This window comes from Carettochelys insculpta, chromosome 6 (assembly GCF_033958435.1).
Source record: "Carettochelys insculpta isolate YL-2023 chromosome 6, ASM3395843v1, whole genome shotgun sequence".
In the NCBI taxonomy this organism is placed as follows: Eukaryota; Metazoa; Chordata; order Testudines; family Carettochelyidae; genus Carettochelys; species Carettochelys insculpta.
In genome coordinates, this window is record NC_134142.1 from 115631353 (window position 1) to 115652037 (window position 20685).

Genomic DNA, 20685 nt, shown 5'->3' on the forward strand with positions numbered 1-20685 from the left:
ATTTTTCATGGGAAATGTTTGCTTTTTTGGCAAAATATCCAAAATAGAAATATTTTGGTTTTCAGGCTTTTATTGTTTTCAATGTAATATTGATATCTTATGTAGAAAGCAGAACCTTCTCACAAAAAAAATACCAAAACCCCAATTTTTGACCCAAAAAAAAGAAGAAGAAATGGCCAAGCCCTGATTGGAAACTCCTTAATTGTCCGGCTGCTGTCAGTCACTATGTCTGTGCAACAGTGAGTGATTTGTTAAATTATTTTGAAGTTGTGGCTTTGGATTGTGACATGGCAGTATCTTGAACTTTCAAAGTAAGTAGAGGATCATGATTTAATCCATGCACTGGCAAGAAGACTTGAGTAGGAAGCTATAAAACAGAATTATAGTCTTGGCTAGTCGCAGAAGAAAGGCTTTGTTCCTAATGAGGAAAGTAAATGAGCTTTAAATTAACAAGACTTCTTCCTCAGACTATGAAGGGCAATGGAGCTACATTGATTCACATCAGCTGAGTATCAGTCTTGCTGGAACAATGGCAGACAGGATTGCAGTTACCTAATCATGTCTCCCTGTCTTTTTCTGGTTCCATGTAGGCATCTCTTGTGGAAAGTCTATGATTAGCTCCATGAGCCTCATGGGAGGAAGTAGTGGTGCACCTCTGTATGACAGAAACCATGTTACTGGAGCTTCTTCTAGTAGTTCGTCCAGCACTAAAGCCACTTTTTATCCACAGGTAAGTCTTGCAAATGTGTCCAAGAGGAGATAAAGGGTCTCCCATTTCTGTCCAAATACTGACAGATTAAAACTGGTACTTCTACAGAAATGCTAATAAATACTCTGTTGGATGATATCATTTAGCCATGGTGTTAGCCACCAGCTAACACATGGGCAATCCAGTTTCCACTGAATTTAATAGAATGGCTTCCACTTAGACCAATGAGCCTTACCTTGTACCCATGGTCTTTACCATGTTGTATTATTACAAAGATGCTTTTCCGGGACATTACGGTATAATTTTTTTTTGTATGTGTTTTCACACAGCCTGAATACATGTAAATGTCTAATTCTCTGTCTCTGGTGAGCTTGTCCTTGAATTGATGTTTGGTACTCCATAATCCCACAAGCATGCACAGGAGGGAGCAAATAAACAAAACACAGCCGGGGGAGGAAAATACTTAAAAACTAAGCTTGGTTCACTGTTTGTCAGAGTGTTCAATTTCAGTTCAGAAAACCAGATGCATGCACTGAAAAAATAAAGTGGCATCTCTGTGGGTTGCTGAAGCTTAACATGTTTTGTTGTTTTTTTTTAACAGTCTGTGTCTGGATATTACAAGCTTTACGTGTTGGAAAATGAGATTCTTAGTCCCTAAGCCAAATTTCCAGAATTGAGGAAATAAATATGTAAAAATTAGGAAATGAAAAGGGAGAGATGCATGATAAAACCCAATGAGGAAGGAGCATTGGTTACTTATGGGAGAGATGCAGAGGAGGTTATTTTCACCAACAGGTTGTGCAGTTGTTTTGATGTTTCCCAACATCACTGAATGAGCAATATGTCCATTTACTCTTCTGTTGACATTAGCTTTCAGAGCCAGCCTCTCGAGGCATTAGTAGTACTTGGACAAAAATGATTCCGAGGGTCTGTACTGCTGGTGGAAGCCAAATTAGTATGTAAAAGGTGGGGGTGGACAAATGTTTACATGTAAACAGATTATACATTATAATCAGTCAGAAGAAGAACTTGAAAGCCTGTGTGTATTATTCCTGTGTCTGGCAGTCACTGTAATCTTGTATCTTCATTTTAAAAGGAGTAGGTGGATGAGGGAAAATTGTGAATATAATTGAACCTGTTTGTTGGTTCCTGCAATATAGAAAACCTTTGTTTTATTTCTTTTCCTGGTTTCCCACTCTCAAAGCCAACAAAGGAGTGAATGAAGAATCTGTAAAGATATTTGGAACTCCAATATAGCATCCCTTTTAATTCAATGTTGGTAGGGGCAGGAAAACCACCAGTATTTGCTGGTCAACTTTATGGTAGATGAATGGTGAACACATGCATGTCGCCTACTGATTAAAAGTATAAATGATTTATGTACATAAATATGAAAGAGCAAGGCTAAGAGCTTGTCTGTGAACAAGGTTTAGACCACTATAGCTGGACCAATTTAGTCTTAGCGGTTTGGAACTGCTGCCATATAAATGGAGATTAAAAAGCCTGGGACTTATCTTATAAAAGAGAAGATTAATAGGGGGATACAATAAAGATATATATAAAATTAACTGGTGTGGAGAAAGTGAATAAGGAAAAGTTATTTACTTGTTCCCATAACACAAGAGCTAGGAGTCACCAAATTAAATTAATAGGTAGCAACTTTAAAACAAACAAAAGGAAATATTTCTTCTCGCAATGCCCAGTCACCCTGTGGGACTCCTTGCCAGAGGATGTTGTGAAGACCAAGATTTTATCAGGGTTCAAAAAATAACTAGATAAATTCTTAGAGGTTGGGTCCATCAGTGGCTATTAGCAAGGATGGGTGGGAATGGTGTCCTTAGCCTCTCTTTGTCAGAAGCTAGAAATGGGTGACGGGATGGATCGCTTGATTATTACCTGTTCTGTTTATTCTTCTGGGACACCTGGCATTCACTACTGTTGGAAGACAGGTAGTGGGCTAAATGGACCTGTTGCCTGACCCACTATATCTGTTTAATGTTCTGTTTAGAGCCATCCGTGTGTCCTTTCTGGGATTGTGCAGCCCAACTGATAGTGGGGCTTGGGGCAATACAGCCACATGGCCAGGAGTTGCTGCCTGCCTGGGGCATTGGCTTCCAGGACCAGTAGAAGCACTTTCCCTTCCTTTGGCTATAGTCTCTCCTGGGAGTAGAGCCCTGCAGATCTACAGATACCCAAGTCTGTCCATGGATATCCGCATCCATATGTAGTCATTTGTATCCACCCCAGGTGCTTCCAGTGTTCAGATCACTGTGCCAGTGGAAAATCAGTGTTTCAGATGCAACGTAAAACTGAGATCTTGATCACTTTTGATAATTAAAGTTCCTCTGACATTTGTAGCAAGAATACAAATATTGTTAAAACACCTGCTCAAATAATACGTGCCATTTCAATGGATAAATAATTCTTCATCTCCCTATTGTGCACTGCTAAATAACTTCTGTCTTTTACTCCAGAACTAGCTGTATTCTAATGGTGAGTGGAGTGATCCCTTACCTACTTTATAAGGGTGTAGAGGTTTAACATTATATTTATAAGTCACTTTCAGGTCCTTCAATGAAAGGCACAAAGTGGTGTTATTTTGTTTGTGTTTTATTAGTACTGAAGGTCACATTTCTCTTTCCACTGACAGGGGAGGAGGAATGGGGTGTACATCGAAGAGGGTAATGAATACATAGTGGCACACTCCCATCTCACTGATCGGTGACTTATGCATTTAACTCCTTAGGACCTGGGTGTCAAGGATGTACCCATTCATATTGTTGTTAAGTTGAACTGTGCTAGAAAGAACATGAAAAATGTGAAGTGTTAGTGCTCACTTTATAGCTCTGTAAAAATGAATAGATTGGAATATTAAAATAACAAGGGGGAGATGGGGATGGGAGAAGTCCCCTGCATGCTTCTGTTAAACTTGAAGCACAGTAAATGCTGTTTTCTAAAGGGTTTGTTAGGGCTGCAAACGCTTAGTCATTTTTGCAGGATGGGGGAGATTTTAAGTAATCATGGCTCATAGCCTGTTTGCATTGCTGACCTTGTAAAACCAGTATGATTTAAAAAATAATGTTAGAAACAAAGCTACTGGGAAAACGTGGTCCTGTTAAATGAATTCATGCTCCTGGATGTGGCACTGATTTGGGACAGGGTAAAAAGTAGGGGTGGAAGAGGCTCCAGGTCCCACAAGTATCTGACAGGGATGAGATCTGTCTTTATGACCATAAATAAAGGGAGCTCATGTGGTTAAGTTAGTAGACGGAGAATTTGGTAAACTGGGTTCAGTTCCAGTCTCCCCAATAGCCTTCCTGCATAACGCTGGACAAATCGCTTAAATGCTCAGTTAACTAGCAGGGAACAGTAATTCCCTCTGCTGGATGAATTCGTAGCTGAAATTCTGGTGGGTGTTCTACATATAGACTAGAAGAGCATATTGAACCCTTCTAGCCTTTACAAAAAAAATCTATGAATCCTTAGAAAACTACATGTAAAAACAAGAGGGGCTAGACTGCGGGGGAGATTATAAGGACCTTTGGAAGAGACTTTTATTCAGGTTGTAACTCACTGGTCCAGCACCCTCAAGACATGAGCAGCCCTAACTAGGGAATTCACTGGACCCGGGAGGTCAATGCCAGCCTCTTTGCTATTGCCAGCTGCAGGGCCATCATTGACCAAGCAGAGACTAAAAGGGGTGGGGCAGGCGGGGAGAGTTCTCAGAGGCAGAGGCAGGGTGGCTCTGGAGCCCAGCTGCTAGGGGCCAGGAGTGCACCAAGCGTTGCACCCGCTGGGCTGGGCTCCTGGCCTCCAGGTGCAGGGCTCTGCAGCCACCCTGCCTCTTCCCTGAGTACACGCGGTCCTGCTCCTCCCCCTCTCTCCCTGAGTTTAAGAACTGCCAATGAGCTGTATGTGGCACTCTGGAAGGGTGGGGGGGCAGAGCTGATGAGCACAGGGTTACTCTTTCCTCATGAGTGCTCCAGCCCAGAAGCAACCCCAGGGATGCTAGACTACAGATGCTTCTGGATGACAAATGACTACAGAGGTCCAACCTGTCTGTACTTTTGGTCTCTCTCTCATATTGTGTGTGTGTGTGTGTGTGTGTGTGTGTGTAAACTATTGTTACATAACGAATTAAACTGAACCTCTGCCTTATTTGTTCTTAACATCCACAGATTTTGAACCCACCTCCTTCCCCAGCTACCGATCGCTCCTTATATAACACAGAGATGTTCTATTCCTCTAACATTCCTTCAACGCGATCTTACAGGTAAAGACCAAAGAGAAAGCTTGGCATTTTCTTGAGTTGGGGTCTCTCCGGTTTTGTATCTAGGGGAAAAAAACTGTTCTTATTCAAAGCTTTTAAATAAAAAAGGGAGTTATTTTTTTTCCTCCTGGATTAAATGGCATGTCAGACAGTGGTTACTCTTGTTATTATATTAAGCCTCTGCTTTATTTGCTCTTGCTCTAATACGGCTGATCATTTCTGAAAAATTAAAATGTTATATGAATGATTTGTTGGGCATTAGAAATGGAATTGAGAGCATTTCACTGGCAGGTTGCTGGTTATAATCCAGCCAAAATAGTCTATCATCTGACCACAGTTTGGCATTGTGTATAAAACAAAATACGTGGTCCTAGTTTGTCCCATCTGTAGTACCTGTGCTTTGAAGTCTTCATTCCAGCACTTTTTTCACCTGCATTTAAAATTAATGCAAAGTATTTTTTTAAAAAAATATGAACACGACTAACACTGAGCTGTTAACTTTTTAGACCCTACCTTATACGAGGGATAGCTCCACCCACGACGCCATGCAGCACCGATGTGTGTGACAGCGATTACACCACGAGCCGGTGGAAAGCCAACAAATACTACATAGATCTAAATTCAGACTCAGACCCTTACCCACCTCCACCCACGCCTCGCAGCCAGTATATGTCAGCAGAAGAAAGCTGCCCTCCATCTCCCGCCACAGAGCGAAGCTATTTTCACCTCTACCCCCCTCCGCCATCTCCTTGTACAGACTCCTCATGACCTTAATAGAAGGAACTTGTGTTTTACTGTAAATATTTTTAAATATGAACAAAGATTCAAATATATATATTTTATGATTTTAAAGAGAAATAGGGGTGGGAATTTTTAAAAAGGAAAATGTGAATACAAATGGATAGGGTGGGGCTGTGAAATTTTGTACAGTGGAAGAATATTTATAAATTTGATTTTTTTTATTTAATTTCCATTCTTTTGTGCCATAATTGCCTTTTTTTTTAACTGAAGTCAGGAAACTGACTTGACCTCCAAGGATTTGGGGCAGGGAGGGAAGAGGATATTGATCCTCTGTGGGTTTTTTAAAGTCACCTTTTTACTTGGTAAAATGCACATCAATGTGACAAAAAAAAGGGAAAAATGGGGAGGGGAGTGAGCGAGTGAGAGTATCCTGGAAGGGGCATGCTAAAACGAAGCTGAAAGGCTGAATAACGCAATGGCCATTGAAAATAAGGGAATTTCGAAGTGTAGGGTTTATTTGAAGCACCTGCATCTATACAGCCAGTCTGCATTTCGAAAGCAGCACTTTCGAAGCGCGACTGGCCGCCATTATGCTAATAAGGTGCTGAATGTGCATGTCAGCACCTCATTAACCTGTTCCGAAGTGCCTCCTTAAGATGCCTCTTCTGAAAGGGAGTGGCATGTGTAGAGACAGCCAACTTGTCTTAGGGTTATTCGAAAAAAAAAAAAACTTTTTGTTTCAAAAATAATTTGTTCACTGCCAGAAAATTTAATAACCAAATTATACTTTTATTTAGAATGTTGAATTAAAAAAACACAAACAAAAAACCCTTCTTCTGGAATTTTCAAATATGCAAACAAGCCAGTTGCTTCCCAGAGGAACCCATGAGCTCAAAGAGGCCTGAATTTTGAATCTTGCACTCTGTTTACTCAGCACTAGTCACTCTTGCCAGTTTAAAGTAATGAAATAAGTTCCTCCATCATTTCCTAGCAGACACATCAATCTAGGTGGGCATGGGGCCACAGAGCCATTCCCAGAGAGATTGTAGGGGTCAGCCAGGAAAGGTCTGTTATAGCTAGTGAGTCTTCTCCTTCCTGAAAAATGCTTCCATCACCTTTTTCCTGAAGTCTGGAATTTATAGTCTGTTCTGTATATGAAGCTCCCACCCCTGTATTTAGCTTAGTTAATTGCTCTAGTTCCAGATGTCCAGATCCCAGAGAGTGTTGTTCCAGTGACACATCAACTCCTATTTTTTACAATAGGAAAGGTTTAAGAGTAGATGTGAGGAAAACTAAATATGTATAGATTTAGACCAAAAAAAATGAAAACCCCTCACACACATTAAAATTCGTGTGATATACTCATGGTCTTATGAAGATTTGGAGGACAGTGAGTTTAATTTGAAAGGCAACAAAAATAATGGTGGTTTTAATTTGTGTATGTGTTTGTGTGTGTGTTTAAACACTCATATTGTAGAAGCTGTCAAGAAAACTTGCAAGAGATCTTTTTCAAGCATTTAACATGTAGCACTGAACAAGATGATATCTGGGTGGTTATCAGTTCCTTTTACAGAACTTACAGATATGAACTAGATTTCTCCTTGCTATAGTAAAAGGGCTCTGTCATTGCCCAGGAATTTTAGAAACTGTCCTTACGATGACAGCCATAATGATGGACAAGTAGACAAGACACTTGAGGGAAAAAAACTAGATATGCAGATCTGCACCTGATTTTACAGCTGCTAAAGACCAGATGCTGTCAGCCATCACTGACAGAAATGAAACCTTTTAGTTCTTTGAGCAATTGCTCATGTCCATTCCAAGTTGGGTTGTGCACAGGCGCACGCCCAGTCTCAGGAAGCTTTTTGTCCTGGCCAGTAGCCATAGAGTCGGTGCAGCACCCTCTGGAGTGGCACCGATATGGCGACCAATATATGCATTGCCTGACCGCCCCCCACCACCTTGCTCATTTCCTTCTGGCCACACTGCCGGTTGTTAGAGCTCTTGCTTTCTTTGCTCAAATCTTTAGCTGGTAGCCTATTGTAGTATAAATAGTTATTGAAGTGTAAGTAGTTTTAGTACTTGATAGTTATCTTAGTGTTTTAACTAACAGCAGAGGTGGGGCTTTCCCTCCACCTCAGCACCTTGGCGCTGGGAAATGCCTGGCTCCCCAGGCTTTACGACATGTTCAAAATGCAGCAAATGTAAGCCCAAAAGTGACCCCCATTCAGCCTGTTGGATTTGCTTGGGTGAAGGACACTTCCGTGATCACTCTCCAGTTTGTAAGGCCATTAAACCCAGAACTTTGAAAGGTAGGTCACAACACTTTAAATTCCTCTTAGTGGAGGTGGCTCTTAAACCTCAAGACTCTCCAGCAGGAGAGAAGAGTGGAGTCTCCTCAATGCAAAGTTCACCAGCACTGTCAACCACGGTGCTGCGTAAGGACTCCCAGGACTGAAAGCAGGTGCAGGCACCGTCACCTTCTCAGTGCCATAGGAGTCAGTCTCCAGTGCTGATGAAGAGGAGGCACAAAGTCAAAGTGGAGCAGCCTCAAGTCCAAGGCTCCAGCACACACTGCCAAAGGGCAGGAGGCACATCCGTTGAAGCCAGTGCAGAGCGGGAGCCCGCGGGTGCTGGACTTGCCCTCCGCGTTAGAGGCATTTCAAGCGGCATGAGGACATCTGCAGATGATGGTGCCAGGTTCTCCTCTGTCTATGGAGGACAGGCACCGTAGCACTGAAACAGCGATCGGGGCTCATGGACGTGACATTGGCACCAACACCTGCGCTCACATTGATGCTGACACTGTATTCGGTGCCGAGCACTCTGGTGCCAACCCAGCAGACTGTGGGCCAGTTTCAGGTGCCCTATACTTCAGCAGCAGCGCTGATTCCGATGGCGCCACCGTGGTCATCGGCTTCTGAATCAGCGTCGGAGTCAGACTTCTTTTACTCAAGCTCCAGACGGAGTGGGAGGTCAAGAAAGTCACACCATAGCTGTTGCAGACACCGTAGTCATTGCTTGGATGATACAGGTTGGCTGCCGGCTTTGCAGGTGACTCAGCAGTGGCCCTTCTGGACCCCATGGGCATTTCACAAGGTGCAGGGCCAGGCCATTGGAGTGCCTTTAGCAGTGCCTGCGGCCCCGCCAATCCCACACTTGGCCTCACCTGTATTGGAGGATGGCAGGGCTTTTCAACAACTCCTTAGGAGAGTGGCCCAAAACTTGCGGGTGCAAGTGGAGGAGGTCCAGGATGAAATGAACTCTATCACAGACATTTTGTCCTCCACACGCCCCACCAACATGGGTCTACCCATAATCAAATCAATTGCCCCATGGCAAAAACGGTTTGGCAGACCCCTGCTTCTGCCTTTCCTATAGCCCATAGGAGTGAGAGACGGTATTGTGTCCCATCCCATGGCAATGAACTCCCTGATAGTGGATGCTGCTAACCAGAGAGATCGCCAAGTGTTCCAGGGTCCCTCCCCGAAAAATAGAGAAGCTAAATGCTTGGACCTCTGAGAGAAAACTCTACTCAACAGGAGGTTTGCAATTAAGAATTGCTAACCAGCAGGCTCTGTTTATCAGGTATGCTTGTAAGACAATCAGCGCCCTGTCTAGGTTCTCTGAGATGGTGCAACCTGAAGCCAAGCAGGACTTCACAGCCATAGTGGAGGAGAGCAGGCTGATTTCAAGGGTGGCCCTGCAGGCAGCATTGGGTGCTGCCAACATTGTCATGAGGGTTATGCACTCTGGAGTGGCAATGCTCAGGGGGGCTTGGTTGTAGGTTTCCAGCCTGCCTCATCAGGTCCAGCAAATGAACCAGGACCTCCCTTTTGAGGGCCCTACCCTATTTTCAGATAAGACAGATAAAAGACTGCGTAGTCTGAAAGACTTTAGGGCCACCCTCCACTCCTTGGGCCTGCATACACCTGCCAACCAGCACAGGCATTTTAACCTCTGTCCTTAGCAAACACAGTTTCTGCAGCCACAAAGAGACGGCAGTAGAAGGCGGAACAGGACAGGCAGGCACCGTTCAGGCCAACAACCTCAAGGCCACCAAAAGGGCCCGGAGGGACCCAAGTCTCAATTTTGATGTCACGGTCAGAAGTGTCAAGTCAATCTCACCCACTCCAGTATCCCCACTTTTTTCATTTTGCCTATCTACCTTTTACCATACGTGGTGCAGCACACCACAGACCGGTGGGTCTAGTGTATGGTAAAGAGGGGATATGCTATTCACTTCTCTTCATACCCGCCTCCCTGTCCCTCTTCAGGGACCCCTCTCACGAGATCCTGTTATGGCAGGAATTGCAATCCCTCCTGGGTTCTGAGGCCATAGAAGAAGTTCCTCCCAGGTTCAGGGGACAGCAGTTTTTTTCCCAGTATTTCCTAATTCCAAAACCAAAGAGGCACTTTAGACCCATCCTGGACCTAAGAGGTCTCAGTGAGTTCATGAAAAAAAATAAAATTTTGTATGATATCTCTTGGTCTCACACTCCCAATGCCGGAGTGGGGGGATTTGTTCGCAGCTCTCAACTTACAGGATGCATATTTCAATCTACCCTCCTCACAGGAGGTTTCTCAGGTTCATGGCAGATGGGAAACATTTATCAGTTCACAGTCCTGCCTTTTGGTCTGTCTGTCGCCCCAAGGGTCTTCACCAAAGGCATGGCGGTAGTAGCAGCTCACCTATGCAAGCAAGAGATGCAGCTATTCCCATATGTGGATGACTGGCTAGTCAAGGGTCATTCCAGGGAGCAGGTGATTCAGCATGTACAGTTGATCTATGAAACTGTTGTAAGCCTCAGTCTCTTAAACAAGGCAAAGTCAGTGTTGGTCCCGTCTCAGTCAATAGAGTTTGTAGAGGTACTACTGGACGCCAGGTGTGCCAGGGTGTTGCTGACAGATGACAGGTTCAGGTCCATAGGGACCATTATCCGAGATATCCTGGTAGTTCCCACCTCGACAGTCAGGTGCTGCCTGTGTTTGCTGGCTCACGTGGCAGCATGCACCTTCGTGGTACAGCCCACCAAGTAAAGGATGCGCCCTCTGCGGCTATGGTTGTCATCGGTGTATCGCCCTGTAAGAGGCAGTTTAGATTTGGTGGTTATGGTGCTGACACGGACTTTGTCGACCCTGCACTGGTGGCTGGACAAGGGTGTCATCCTCACAAGAGTCCCCTTTGCCTCTCAGCAGCCCTCGCTTTCCCTAGTAATGGATGCATTGGACTGAGGGTGGGGAGTGCACCTGCGTCAGCTATGAATCCAGGCTCTTTGGAGTGTGTCAGACCTTCAGCTCAACATAAATGTGAGAGCGCTCGGGGCATCAGACTAGCATGTGTGACTTTCAAGGCCAATCTGACAGGACATTGCAAGTCAGTTAGTGCAGACAACATGACAGCACTGTTTCCCTCCCACCTCAATGCGAAATGCAGGATGTTTTGCCCCTACTGCAATGAAAGCCTGGGGTCCTGGGCAGATGCCTTCACTGTCCCCTGGTTGGGTAGACTGATGTATGAGCTCCCTCCGATTCCACTAGTTCACAGGGTCCTCTTCATGATTCGCTCAGAAGGGACATTGATCATCTTGGTGGCACTGGCATGGGCCCGTCAGCACTGGTACTCAACCCTACTGCACCTCTCAACCTGCAAGCTGATGACATTGCCAATCCAGATGGACCTTCTGCTGCTGCAAGAGAGCAGACTGCAACCAAATTTCCAGTCACTGCACTTCATAGCTTGGATGCTCCGTTGCTGAGGGACGGGGAGCTGGGCTGTTCGTGTCCCATAAAGGAAGTATTGTTAAAGAGTAGAAAAGCCTCCTCGCGGGTGACTTATTTGGCTAAGTGGAAAAAGTTTTCGGTGTGGGTGTTTCACAGATGGCTATCTCCCTTGCAAGCCCCCATTCCATTGATTTTAGATTACGTATGGGATCTGGTACAGGAGGGCTTGTCCCTCTCCTCAGTTAGGGTGCACTTAGCTGCTATCGCATCCTTTCACCCAGGTCATGGAACGTCTTCTGTGTTCTCAGACCCCATAGTCAAAAGGTTTCTGAAAGGTTTAGAAAGAATCAAGCCCCAGGTTCAGGCACCACTGCCCCCATGGGTTCTCAATTTGATATTAACCAAGCTTATGGGGGCCCCCTTTGAGCCCCTGGCTACCTGCTCCCTGCTGTTTCTGAGTTACAAAACAGCATTGTGGCAATCACCTCAGCCAGGAGGGTATCTGAGTTGAGGGCACTTTCAGTGCACCCTTTGTACACAGTGTTTCACAAGGATAAGGTTAGGCTGAGACCTCACCCCGCATTTTTACCTAAGGTGGTCTCTGTGTTTCATGTTAACCAAGACATGCAGCAAGGCTCTGACCGTGCCTCCTAGGCATTGGCTTGTATTCACCCAACTTGGAATGGACATGAGCAATCACTTGAAGAAGAAGAGACAGTTACCTGTTCTGTAACTGATGTTCTTTGAGATGTGTTGCTCATGTCCATTCCAAAACCATCCTGCCTTCCCCACTGTTGGAGTAGCTGGCAAGAAGGAACTGAGCGGGGGTGGGGATGTGTGTGTGTATATGTTGGTCATCATATTGGCACCATTCCAGGGGGCGCCGCGCCAACCCTGTGGCTACTGGCTAGAGCACAAAACTTCTGGTGACCAACTTGGAATGGACATGAGCAACACATCTCAAAGAACACCAGGTAACTGTCTTTTTTTGAACTCCAAGTTGGATTTTTTTTTTAAGAGTGCTGGAGATACCAAAGCTATGTCTACACTACAGCAATCTGGACAGAAGTCAACATAACTTCCGTCAACAGATCGTGGCCACACACAAAAGCAGATCACTGTGTCACCAGAGAGCAGCCAGACTGCCTGGCCATTTTCCTGACAGAACGGACAACCAGAAGTACAGCAGACAGGGCTGCCCATGACCCAGAAGCCTTGTCTGTTGACAGAGGGCACCCCAGAGAGCCCATGTGGCTTTTTTGTCAAAAGATTCCGCCAAGAAAGGCGTTCCCTCTTGTGGGGAGAGACAGAAGTCTGTCAACAAAAGAGCCACGTTCTGTAGAGTTACTGTCAACAGAACACATTTTAAGTGTGCATATTTTGAGTTTTTTCAACAAAACGGGGGTTTTGTTGACAAAACGCTTCTAGTGTAGACGCAGTCCAAGTGGGAGGGGAATCTTCCAACTAAAGGCCTGGATCTAAACTCCAAACATTCTGGCCCTGCTACAGTCTCAGCTCTAACTATCTGCTCTTCCTTTCCATATAGATCTGAGAATAGACTCTTGCTCACTGCGGCTCACATTTTATTAAAACTCCAAAAAGGAGCTTGGGTTTGTTGGAGGGGTTTGTAAAATCTGCAGGTTTTCTTATTTGGACTCAGCTCACAGGAGAGGCCCTTTGTTTACATAGAGAAAAACAGAACAAAGTATTAGGGTGTAATTTTTCAGATTAACCTATAATAAAAATATTGCAAAATGGATTTTTTTCGAATGAATGTTAGTTGTTCTGCAGTATGCAAGGAGAGACATCAGAGTGTCTATTAACCTAGGAGCGATTCTTGGCAGATCTCTGGGAAATGGGATAAACTATTAGTTAAATGAGGATCAAATTTCATGTCACCACATTTCAGTCAACTAGATGTTAAATAAAAATCCATAGGGTATTTTATACATAATATCCCTCATCTAAAGAAGAGCTCACACCAGTTGGAGACTATAGTCCAATTATGTATTTTTCTCACATTGTTATATTTAATTGTAAATTATCATTGTTCCTCATTTGTAATGAATTCATAATTCTATTAATGCCACCTTACAGCTTTCAAAAATATCCAATATTACATTTCCTGTGTCCTTGCAATGATGCTGAATGCAAGACTGCATGAATTTTTTTAATAAACCACTGTTCATTTAAAAAAAACACATTTTTGAATCTTAACCACTTTATCTGAAGAGTTATTTCCTATTCTGAGGTTTGGGATTGAGGTTTAAAGACTCTGTAAGAAATTAGCTCAGACTGAGTTATTTTGAGGGTCAAATTCAGAACTAATTATGTGAAATGTTTTTGGATATGTATCAATAAATGAAGCATGTACAATGCTTGAAAACAGTTCTGAAATTTTAGATGGAAGAGTTGCAGCTTTTTCTGGTGATGATCAGTTTGCTCAGAAATGACCTTTTTGATGGTCAGTATCTCAGACTTTGTTTTTAGAAGTCCTGCCTTGCTCTATTATTGTTATTGGATTAGTATTCTCTCCTAAAAATAATGTGTTTAAGACATAAACATTTTTAAATAAAATATAAATGTAAAATATTTCTTCTAGTTGCTGAAGACTGTACATCTTATACAGGGTTCCCACACTGCTCCTATCCTAGAGAAGATGTCATAGCTCAATAAGAGGAGCCCCTGCTTCCTGAAAATATGACACAGCTTGTTCTTGTGAAATGTACTTCCAATGTTTGAATGTCAGGCTCCTCAACTGAGCAAACTAGGTGCTTTTTTCCTCTAGAACAGTGGTTTTCAACCATTGTGCCACGGCATACTGATGTGCGGCGAGAACTAAGTGTGCCATGGAAATTTCATCGGTTTCCCCTTCCCCCAGTTCTTTGCAGAGCCAAGGGGTGGGACATGCATGTAATTTCATGGCACGCTTAGATGACCCCACACCAGCTGGGGTTCAAGCAGCCAAGCTGCCTGAGTCCCAGCTGGTTCAGGATCTTCAATTTCCCTTCTGCAGCTACTTTGCAAAGTGTCTGTGAGGAGAAATTGGCCAAGCCCGCACCAGCTGGGAATCAGGCAGTTTTGTTGCTTGAGCCCCCAGCTGGTGCGGGGTTGTCTGCAAAGCCAGAAAAAGTGGGTGTGCCGTGGAATTATTTGTGTCATTGAAGTGTGCTGTGTTACTGAAAAGTTTGGGAACCGCTGTGCTAGAACTTACTAACAGAGAACTAGAAAAGCAGTCCAGTAGCACTTTAAAGACTAACCAAATAATTTATTAGGTGATATCATTATTAAATTATAATAATAAATTATTTCGTTAGTCTTTAAAGTGCTACTGGACTGCTTTTTTGTTTTGACAGTACATAGACTAGCACAGCTATCTCTGTTACTAGAGAACTAGAAAGAAACTGTTAAGTCAAAATAACAGGTTATGGCTGTTGGGTGTTGACTAAGCAAAAAATAAAACGTGGAGTGTTTTGGATAGTTTTTATGTCCAATTTCATTAACCAAATGTGCGTGAGGAAAGCTGACAACAGTGTTTTTGAAGACAGAATTCATAAATGAAGATTTATGCTGGAAGATGCATGCATTTTGATTGCCTGACTTTGAGCAATTGTGGTCTTAAATCAGTTTAGCCAGGTGTTTTTCATTTTCTTTTTGATCATTATTTTTCACTGTTCCAGTCTGTTAGCACGTTAAGACAGACCTGAGTCTGGTGGGTACCTAGTAATGGGCAAAGGCTGTAGTTAATCTTGTGCCATATTTAACGGACTGGTGTAGTAAGGAAGTAGGGCAAAACTGAAAGAGAGAGTGACTCTACACTTACAACCACGTAAGATAGTTCCTGCACTGAGATTTGTTACAATAGAATCCTAGCTTATACCAGTGAAGTTATTCCCATTTCAGCCAGGGATAAGGTTCATCAGTTTAAATCTTGGCTTACAGTGGCTTTATACTGGGTCAGCTAGCATGGTGGCCAGCCACTAATGGTTTAAAGTCCCAGTAAACATTAGGGTTTTAATCCACTGATGGTTGTTCATGTTTGGAAATCTTTGTTAGAATTGCTTGGAGGATTCAGCTCTGCTTTACTCCAATCTGGAGAAACCTTCAAAGAACACTAAAAGCCAAGACATTACAACCATGTAAATTCCAGCTACTGGTGATGATGGCCACTTTGTAGCATTTCACTACCTCGTTGCTTTATTTCCTCTGATCTCACCCTGCTGGGATAGATCTTTTAGAAATTCACAGTTCCAGCCCCACTGCACCCATTATGTCTAGCGCTGATTTATAGAAGGCGTTGGTCCCTGATCTTTATGGAAAGCTCTACTGTCTTCTCCCCACCTTCTGTCTTCCTTTGTGTTATCTGGTGCCTCATACCTGTCCTTCCATTTCAAGACAGGGTTTTGGTACATCCTCATGATCTGTGGTAGATTAGTGTACACTATTGAATGGGAAGCTGGGAATAGTAACATTTCAGAGCCCCACATGAGGGTTATCCGGAGCCCATTGATGGCAGTGGAAAGACATCCACTGACTTCAGTGATCAGGCCTTAAGGAGGTGAATTTTATCATACCAGAGTCTGTTTCATCAGTCCCAGTGCACTTACCAGTATTACAATTTACCCTTCATGTTAGCACTGAGTATTTTGAAAGGATTTGGATCCCAGATATTCTGATGGGCATTACACTGAGCCAATCCAAGTGGAGTAGCTGTCCTTATGATTGGGCTGCAACTGATATCCATTAATGTCAGGAAATACAAACAGACGGCAGGCATGTTCCCAATAATTAAAAACACACAAAAGTGCTTGGCAGGGAGCCCTGAATTTGAAATACCATTTTTGATGTTAGGCAGAACTGAGGGACATACTATAGATAATATCCTTATTTGGACAGAGCTTTGTATGCAAGCCAGAGCCAAGAGGGGATAGTGGTTTACAGGGTCAATTATTCTACAGTTTATAATTTAAATGATTTTGAATGTGTTCCTCAGTAAGTATTTGACTTGAATGCAAGAGAGTAAAAGAAAATTTGTCTACAGAGAGGGCAAGTGTAATTGGCTACCAAATAACCAATAATCCTGGCTCCAGAAAACCCACTGTGAGACGCCCAACAATTTTAGTGCAGCTCATTTCTTAGGGGTTGCAAGTACTCCATTTTGGTTTCGTTGTTGTATTGTTAAAAACCCTTTTCTTAGGCTATTATTCTGATTTTATTTAACAAAAAGGTATCAGGGTTATATTTGAAAATAAAAGGTATTTGACATGAATACTAATTATAAATATTTTGTAGTTCCTGTAAATTTGTCTCCTGGCTCTGCTTTCTGTTAATACTGTTAATATCTTGTAACTAATATTCTTTTCTTCTTTGAGACTGGCCAACAGTGCTGGGGCATTATGACTCCACCTGAGCAGGTTCTTAAATAGCTCATCACCTCTTGCCTATGTTGGACCTAATGGGAAGACTGGCAGAAGTGAGTCTGATGCCATAGCCCTCTGCCGCCCCCCCACCCAAATGAAATCCAGCAGTCCCAGGTGTAAAGATTCCAAATAGACTTCCAGGCTCCCATGGCAGCACCCAGCCAGCTTGTAGTTGGCCCACAAACATTATTGAGCTATAATGACAAAGGATCTGATCCTGACAGATTTCAGTGGGGAATTAAGGCCCTGATTCTGCACCATGGTCTTCAGGGGGCACAAAAATTTGATGCCTGATGCCCTGAAGTCCTCACGGATCAATCACAAGCAGTATGTTTAGATTGACCATCAGGTATGGAGATACATCTGAAATGTGTTTCAGAGACAGAAAGCAAATCTGAATCCCAGATTAGGTGACTGACTAATTCACCAGTACTTTATGTTTCTGAAAATCAAATATTCAGACTGAAGCACCTGTCTGTAGATCCAGAGCATACCATGTTCTCCTAGTGCAGTATCAGCTATACTTTTGCAGGGCGTATGTATTTTGGAGGGAGAGGTATTCTAGCTTAAGCTGTAAATGTATTTGCAGAAGAATGCTGCAAATATGTACTGAAGTATTTGGTTGCAATTACAAACTTGGAATATCTAATGGAATGTGTCAGGCTGACACAATAAAATAAAATTGCTTAAAACAGGAGCAGTGCTTTGCTGTTGCACATGAAATTTGGAGGGCATCATAAAGAGACATTTAACCTAGACAGCTTTTTTTAAATCTTATACTGCAATTGCTGCTAATGTAAATGTACATGACGATACAAAGATTATCAAGAATTTTTATAAGAATTCCTCACATCAAACTTTTATATTTATATTAAAATATATATTCTGCAGACAACCTAAATAGTTAATTTATATTTCTATCATTTTGTAGCATTAATTGTTACAAAGGAAAACCAAACCAATATTTTAGTACCTTGGGTATTTTAAGCAGCTCAACATATTGACTGGGGGAAAACAAGGCCTTAAATTAAGTGCCCCAGTATCATTTGTTGATTGTGCCCCAGGGTTAGTTTTTACAAAATGTTATGTTTAACAGTGTGCTTTTTTGCCCTTTTCATTCCAAACAGACATGCCCATATTAGGGAATAAAATTCACTTTGTTTTGTATTTTTAATGTGGAATCTGATAATTAAAATGATATTTTTGAAGAACATATTTCTTAATTTGTAAATACTCTGATTTTGTCATTGCATTTTTCAAGGTGAGTCTTGTCTACTTACTTTACCTCTTTTATAAGATCATATTTCTGTAATTTTATTTAAGCAATTATGCTATCTATTAATATACCTAATGTTAATTTAAACAAATTCCAATAATTTGTTTTGGGTATTTTTGATTAAATTAACCTTATTTTCAGGTAGACATTAAAATGTTTTTATCAATAGCATCATACAAAAGAAGTCTTGCATCAGAAACCAATTAGTTGTTAAAAATAATTCTGTGGTTTTCTAGTATTAACAATGAAAAACAGCTCAAATTATCCTTTCAAAAAGCTACTTTATATGGAAGGCTTTCAAAGCCAATAAACAATCCATTTAAATATTAATCATTTTCAGTTTTTCAGATTGCAAGTTGTGACGTTTCTTCATGATAAAAATACCTTTGTTTGAAGTTGTCTATAAATAATTGTAAAGTTAACAAACTCTGCATTTGTATTATAGATTTTGTGGACTTGTTTTGTAATAAAATATTTTTAAAAATTGATTTATTTTGGAGCTCCATGATCTGCTGACAAAGGTGAATCCCACTGGGATAACTGGCTGGATTTTTACAGCTTTCGATGACCCAGTACTTGAGTGAAGAGCAGTATTCATTATTGTGTTGTATAAAATTCAAGATTCACAATAACACATTAAGTTGGAGGAGAGGACCCAGGAAAAGCACAGCCCTGTCCATACTACAATTAGAACTGTGATAGAGCTATAATTGTGTTGAAATATGTGTTCGTTATTGTTTTCCTGTCAAGGGTGAACAGGGATTTTTTTTAATTTTATACTTGTACTAATTAATAGGGATAGTCTATATGCCAGGATTTGATTAACTTGATTCTGCAGAAAAATGCAATGACCTCATCCATAAGATCTGTGGAAACTCAGCTACATTCTGCAATAGAAAGAACAGCTGTGTTTAAATCTGGCTATATCCTGCAAGCGGGGATTTCTTTCTTTTTTTGAGGGGGAGGAGAGTTAATGGTGAACAGCAAATAAGAAAATATGGAGTGTTTGCCATTTAATCATTCTCTTATAAAGAAAACATTGAGATGTTTTTAAGGGGTGAAAGATTCTGCCTGATTTTTTTTTTACCTGACATACGCCAGGCATGCCAAGTCCAATGTTCCCTAGCTTTGCTGAAGCACATGTAGAATGTCAGAGAGGTGAGGAGTGTCATACCTTAATTGAGGAATCGGGGGTTTCAATCGTTAATTATGACGTCCTGTCTCCCAAGTGCATATTAAGCATCAGAGTAGACATCCCTTCCTCTAATGGTGGTTCAGCTTAGTCTCTCTGGCGTCAATATTTCATTAGTTTTCCAGACATTTTTCTTGCAGTTCTTAAATCACATAAACAAAAGAATTATGTATGCTTAATTTTTTTTCCTTAGTTGTCACCTTTAAATTCCACGTTTCAATACATAATTGAAGAATGGTGTAAAACAGATCAGGTATGTTGTAACTGTGACCTAACTCAATTGTAATAACTATGCAAACTGAGTAATATTGTTACGAGTACTTACATAGTCCCTTATCCCTGTTGTCTGAGTGCCTCTCAACAACTCTGTGAGGCAGAAAGGTGTCGTTCCCAGTTTACAGACAACAGAGGCACAGAGACTGTTAATTTCCTGAGATCGCATAGGAAACCTGTATAGAGTAAGGAACTGAAATCAAGTCTACTGAGTCGCAAACTAGTTCTCAGAACCAGTGACATCCTTACTCTCAGCTTCCCCTATTGCAATAAATAATACTGGGAGTTTGTATTCTGTATTTCTCACTAATGCAGGCCACTAGCGGTGTTATATCCAATTCTGGTGCAATCTTATGAATCTGATGAAGTGAGTGAGCCTTAGCCCAAGAAAGCATATGCCCTAATAAATTTGTTAGTTTTTAAGGTGCCACAGGACTACTTGTTTTTGCTAAAACAGGCTAATTCAGATACCTGTCCCTGACTGTCAGAGATGGGCTTTCTCCATGGAGTCGGTAGATTGGATGGAATATTTGTCATCTGAGTCTAAAAAATCGCTTCCCTTCCTATGATTGGGTGTCAGTACCATCCCTGGAACACCAAAGTGATATCATCTTCTTGGTGTAGTAATGTCCCTCATGAGGGTCAAGTTGAAGAGGAGGGCAGACTGAAAATTAGAGAGGAAGATATCCTTTTAGTGCTGGATATGTCTCCCTAAGTCAGTTTGTCGAGCAGTTGGGACCCTGCTTCTGGCATGTGTTGGGAGGTAATCCAGTCTAGGGATAATGAGCTACATGGACAGTTCCTAGACCTGCACTCCAGAAGATGAAAGTCCTTGTGTTTTGGAGCCTGTGCCACCTATGGAACCAACAAATCTTTCTTCTAATGTGCTCTACTCTCCTCGCTAGCAGTTTTCAGTGGTGTTGGTCTATTAGAATCCATGCACAAACACTCATCCAATTGTGATGGGCTCAGGGTAGGATTTTGTCTCAGGTAGTCAGTCCTGGGTGGGGCTCCATCTTTGTGCTCATGAGATTGCATTCCACTTCCATGGGAACCCTAGAGAAAGAGCGCATGGGATTA

The 20685-nt window shown here is 42.2% G+C and overlaps 1 protein-coding gene across 2 annotated transcripts in view; it reads left to right on the forward strand.

Moving 5' to 3' along the window:
* The window catches only part of LRP5 (LDL receptor related protein 5), a 236755-nt gene extending 230749 nt beyond the window's left edge, over positions 1-6006 (forward strand). For both annotated transcript variants that reach the window (XM_074997919.1, XM_074997920.1), the window contains exons 21-23: positions 591-730; positions 4888-4982; positions 5486-6006. In XM_074997919.1, the coding sequence (XP_074854020.1) occupies positions 591-730; positions 4888-4982; positions 5486-5747 (497 nt within the window). In that variant the 3' untranslated portion in view covers positions 5748-6006. The remainder of the gene's footprint in view (positions 1-590; positions 731-4887; positions 4983-5485) is intronic.
* Positions 6007-20685: the final 14679 nt, after the last annotated feature.